The sequence below is a fragment of the Asparagus officinalis genome, chromosome 2 (assembly GCF_001876935.1).
Source record: "Asparagus officinalis chromosome 2, Aspof.V1, whole genome shotgun sequence".
Taxonomy (NCBI): Eukaryota; Viridiplantae; Streptophyta; class Magnoliopsida; order Asparagales; family Asparagaceae; genus Asparagus; species Asparagus officinalis.
Window position 1 is genome coordinate 50,378,781 of NC_033795.1, and position 5,871 is coordinate 50,384,651.

The 5,871-nt window shown below is 35.9% G+C and overlaps 1 protein-coding gene across 1 annotated transcript; it reads left to right on the forward strand.

Moving 5' to 3' along the window:
* On the forward strand, nucleotides 2,513-5,556 carry LOC109831477. The gene is made up of 3 exons (XM_020398801.1): nucleotides 2,513-3,842; nucleotides 4,094-4,191; nucleotides 5,192-5,556. Exons 1-2 carry the CDS (start codon nucleotides 3,401-3,403, stop codon nucleotides 4,105-4,107), a joined length of 456 nt encoding a protein of 151 aa, XP_020254390.1. The 5' UTR covers nucleotides 2,513-3,400; the 3' UTR covers nucleotides 4,108-4,191; nucleotides 5,192-5,556.

Here is a 5,871-nt window from a genome sequence, read left to right on the forward strand (position 1 = left end):
TTCAGCGCCAAAGCTGAAACCAGGTCGGTTTTTGCAATTAAGTTTGAAAGAGGTTGTTTTCTGGGATTAAATTTCCAAATAGGTTGGTTTTGAAAATTTGTCCATCAATAGAACTGGCTCGCTCTTTATCTGTATATGTTGAATTTCTCTTTTGTTCACTTATCAACTTTCATATGTTTAAATGACACTGTATTATCGTTTTAATCAAAGCTCTGCCAACTCCTCCTGTTGATCTACTAACATTTGTCGTTGTCCTGAGATGGGAAAGTTTAGCACCACAGTTACTTTTCTTGGGCATATTTGTGTATACACCCTTTGCAGTATCGGCGTTTCAAATTATTACCCCTCTAGTTTTATTTTTTGCAGACATCCCCCTCAATGAACTTTCTTTTTACTCTTTTAGCCTCATATAAAGAGGTATTTTTTTTAAACAAATAGACCTCCTGAGGATAAATATTAGAACAAAAAACATTCACTCAGGAGGTACTATGTGCAGAAACAAATAGAACTGGAGGGGTAGTCAGATGAAAACATCAATACCACATGGGGTCTACATGCAATTAAAACCTAATTTTCAATAACCATCAATCAACCCCCTCTAAATATTAGTGTGTTACATAACTGATTCACGATTTTCGCTATGCTATGGTTAATCCAAGTACTCCTCAAGATTGCTTGATACATCTACATTCTTCTTCGGACCATAAAATGCATGAACGTGAACTTTTTTTCTTCTTCCTTTTGTTGTACATTTACAATTTAATCATCCTTGAAATGAAGAATTACAAATGAACAAATTAGACCCTTCAAGCAAAGCAAAATTTCACTCCTATATCACTTTGAGACCGAAAAATTAAGAAAGAAACGCAATAATTAACAACAATTAATGAAAGGGGTGACATAATAAACCCTAACTGGATAATTGGCTTGTTTTTAGGGGTTAATGTACTGACAAACTATGATATTATAGAGCAATTATGGAACAGGGCAAAAAGCATGCTAATAAAGAAGATTCCAGAGATCCTAAACGGGAATTAAAAAAAATACAAACAGAAGCACTAAAGTGTAGATAAATCAGAAAAAGGGCCAAGCAAAGCAAAAGCTACAGATATTGGAACCTTGAAAATTTGATCGTCCCATAATTAACTTTGATTGATGGATGTTGTTGGATTTGTCAGTTCAGTTAGGATTTCTTTTCTCATCATGCACTCACATCTTTTCTCTTCCCCACTGCTTCATCTTTCTATTCTCCTATGAATCCAATCTCATTTCTAATTCCTGATCTACTTATTTTCTCTTTTGAGTTGAGTTTTTACAAATTTTGTTGTACGTACGTGTCTATGTTAGTGGAACAAGGAAGAAGCTGAGGCTTCTGACACTACCACATAAATGATCTATTGCAACAGTTAAGGCGCAACGGTTTTAACTGTTGCGTTAGAGATCTATCGTAACAGTTTTTAGTGTCTAATACAACATTTAATAGAAAACCGTTGCCATAGAACTAATAATTATTGTTGGACTTAATAATTATTAGTGGCCTTAGACTTAATAATTATTAGTGGCCTTTGAGCTTTAGTAAAGCCCATGTTTGACCGCACCGCTTAAACCCCACCGCTGCTTAAAAGAAATCTCTCTCCCTCAAATCCCTAAAATCGCCGCCGCCATGGCCAAAAAATCCCGTCGCTGAATTCGTCTCTCTCTCTCAAAAATTCCGCCATGGCCTAAAAGCGGCGATCTCATCGATCACTGAATTCGTCGCTGTGTTCATCGTGGATCTCATCTCCTATCTCCTCTCTGATATCATCTCCTACTCTCGTTGGTCTCGTCGCCGTTTTCAGTCAGCGCCGGAGTCCATCTTCTTCATTATTCGTCTCTCTCTCTCTCGTTGCTCCAGAAATCTAGCCCAGTCCTCGCCGGAGCTTTCTAGGGTTTCAGCTGGTAAGATTTCTGGGGTGTGTTCGAAGTTGCAGGTCCTGTACATTTGACATCCGTGGATTGGTAAGATTTCTGGGGCGATTCTTTGGGTATAATGAAGTGTTCGATGTTGATCGGATACCGAGTCTCGTCCGGCGAGATGAGTGGAAGTAGTTTCTGAGTTTGAATAATTTTGAAGATCTCGTCTTTGAATGTATCGCTAACTTTCTAAATCATGATATTCCTAGAATTGTTTGGACTTTGGACAAACTGTATGCATTATAAGAAATACAATATCTGTTATGTTATTGCCAATGTCTACTACGTTCATATGGGAGTTTCAGAGGTATATACTTGATAATTTCTAGCCAGACTTATAGGTTGAGTAAGCATTTGTTGTTGGTTAAAGTTGAACATTTTTTTACTAAATAATGAGTACAATCTCCAGGCTAATATCTGCTGCTAGGATGTTAGAGGTATCTTGGATATTCACACTGTGGGTTTTTCTTCTTGATCTAAATCTTGCACGCTGCAATAAGTTGGAGAAGCACCTTGTGCAGCAGGCCGACCAGTTATTCGGTATTTAGCATATCTTTAATTAGGAAGAAAGGGGATTATTCAGTGAACATATTATGTTAGTTTGACCAATAAAAAAAATTACCCCTTATGTATTTTGCTTCTGGTTACTTGTGAAAGAACTCGAACTCTACGTATAATCACACACTATGGCCTTGATCAAATTAGACAACTTTGTTCATTATTGAGTGCATCTGTTTCATGTATAGTGGCACGGGATGAAGTCGCATGGGTTAAGACGATACTTTAGAATTCTACTGAGATTCTGAAATATCTGCAACTTAATAGGCATGATATGAAGGCATTAAATTGATTATATTAGCACTTAACATGTGATTTTTTCCCCCTTCATTGCCTTCTTTAAATGAAACACTTCCATTGCTGTATTCCTTACACTGGATAAGAGTACACGTCTGATATTTAGGAGGTTGGCTAGTTAATTTCCTGGATTTAAGAGATGTATTCAGCTTTCTTAGAACCACGCTAAAATCAATTATGTGGAATTAAAATGCCTGAAGAAGCACACTTCCTGCATCTTTATCATTTTTCACCATTTTTGTAAATTGTTTTTAAGGTCTTTCTAAAATGTGTTTTTGAACTAATGTTGTAGTAATGTGTTTTTGAACTAATTAGATTGTATCCTATGTAACATTTTTGTGAGTCTAATACAGCAAATGTCATACTGTATACTTTTTTTTAATAATATTCAGAATAGTACTGTTGTAGCATATATGACTTGCAATGTAACTGCTAATATAAAAAGAAATCGGCTTATATAGGATACAATCTAATGAAAATTTTTATTAATGGCAACAAGAGGATTGATTTTTACATTTTATTAATCACAATATTTATATGTAGTTATTAATAGTGTTATTCAATTTTTTTCTTTCTCCAGACCATATAATAAATGGCGGAAAACAGAGATTGGATGTATAATGCTCCTAGAGTGAGTGTGGAGTTCATTAATAATGTCAATGACTTTCTTGAGAGAGCATTTGCTAATGGAGCAGTAGGGGATGAAATATGTTGCCAATGTCGCATTTGCTGTAATCGTTTTTGGTATAGTCGTGATGTTGTTTATGATCACCTTATTGTCAAAGGATTTGTGGAGAATTATTATGATTGGTTCTTTCACGGAGAGGGTGTGTCATCAAGGATGGATGTTGATGACAATAATGAAGAAGCTGATGATGTTGCTGATGATGCTCAAGACAATCTGGATGGGTTATTGCATGATGTATTTAGAGATGTAGCAGAAGAGTCTCCAGTGAACCAAGAAGATGGCTTAAGTGACGATGAAGAAAGGTTAACAAAGGAGGCAAAGAAATTTTATAAGTTAGTTGATGAAGGTAAGCAGCAGTTGTTTCCGGGATGTAAAACTTTTTCTAAACTCTCTTTTATCATCCGGTTGTATCTTCACAAGTGCATCCATGGCCTAAGCAACGAGGCATTTGAAGTATTATTAATTAGTTATGATGGATTCAGGGTCATGTTAACCATAATGACATTTTATTTTTGTTGATATTTATTTGTCAAATCTTTTGCAGAAAATGGTTATTTGTAGTTCAAAAAATGTTAATGAAAGTCCCATTCAATGCAGGAATTGTCATTTGAATGAAAAGCAAAAGGGCTTGTTTGATGGAGACCCTTAGCAATCTGTAGCCATCTATTTTACTCAAATGGAAGGTTTTGATGCAGGTGGGTTATTTCCTTTATGTTAAGCTATTTATTTTGAATAATTGCAATATCTTTTTCCCCCTCCTTGTGTTCGATAAAGACCAAGTAGGATTCATGTGAACGATAATGCGAGAGGATAGTAATGGCTTTTGTGGCTTCTTGGGTTGTTGTTATCTGAGGATAGGTGCTGGAGTCTTGCTGTTCTCTGTTCTCTGAGGTGGTGAGGGTGCCCACACTATCATAGACTTGCACCATTATGTACTACATCAATCTAAAATGACGTTATATACGTCTTGTGGTTTCTTTAATAAAAGACCGCTATAAATCTCCCGGGCTAGAATGTAAACAGAATTTGCCTAAGATATTGAAGGCATTGTCCTGGGAATCTGACTTGGCATCCTACCATGATATATATAAGGACTTCATATATATAGTTGTCTTTTATCACATTTCCAGGGTCTTGATGTAAATTTAAGCCATGTCATGAATAAAGAGGGAAAAGGGAATTCAAAGAAAAGATTGTGCTAAAACTCTAGAGAATACAAGATTAGTATATCATGGTGAGCAAATAATAGAACAACCGGAGAAAAGTTCAGGGATTCGAGGTACTAACATGAGGTAATTTTTCTGTGTAGAAAAGTTATTTCACATAACCAAATCCACAAAATAACAATAACAATAGGGGAACCAAAATGCACACAGAAACTTGAACATGACGAGCAAAAGGCGAAAAACAAGCCATAAGATGACTGAAAGAAACACACTGAGAAAATGAAGAAACAGACCGTAAAGAACCATCATAAGTTAGTGCCAAAAATGTATCTGATACAAGGACTGAACACATCTAAACCAATATTGAACCATCACTTGATTATCGATTTGTAACTGCAACTTGGACTCCTTGATTATCGATTTGTATCTATGCATTACGCCTTCTGTTTATACGTTAGCAAAGAGATGAGCTAGAAGTAAATCACAATATTTTGTCTAATTCCTGAGATTTATGGATGTGTAACTGCAGAAAGTGAAGATGCTAGGTGCCGAAGAGCTCTCAATTGGTGACCTTGAGATTTGACCTGTGAATGCATCATGGAACCCCCTGACTCTCTGCTGACGATGCTTTCAGGTCTATTTCTGTAGTCTCGCTGTCGCTGTCCTAGTGAGTATTTGACATTGAGGAACAAGTTTTTAGAAACAAATAGAGAATATAGTTTTTGACCGAGAAGTTTCATGTTTTGTAATCAAATGTTGATGTACATTGTTTGAATGTTAGTTCGGTACGATATTTTTTGAGTTGAAATGTTGGTAGTGTGGATTTAATACTTTGTAGTTTTTATACTATACTGATGTATGTTGGCACTTATCATTATGGTTGATTATGCTCAACGTAATCACTTTTATATTGTGTATTAAAATTTGATTTGGCCATGTTCTTAAAAAGATTGTCCAGGTAATTGAATACTATATTATTTTGACGTAGGAAACAAAGAACAGGTCCGATTGAGCTGTTGCAATAGCTCGATCAAAACCGTTGCAATAGCTTGATCAAAACCGCTGCGATAGCTCTATCCAAACTGTTGCGATAACTCAATCCAAACTGTTGCGTTAGGTCTTTTAAAACTGTTACAATAGCTCTAACCGTCGCCGTAGCTCTATCAAAACCATAGCTATAGCTTACTAAAACCGTTGCGTTAGGTCTTT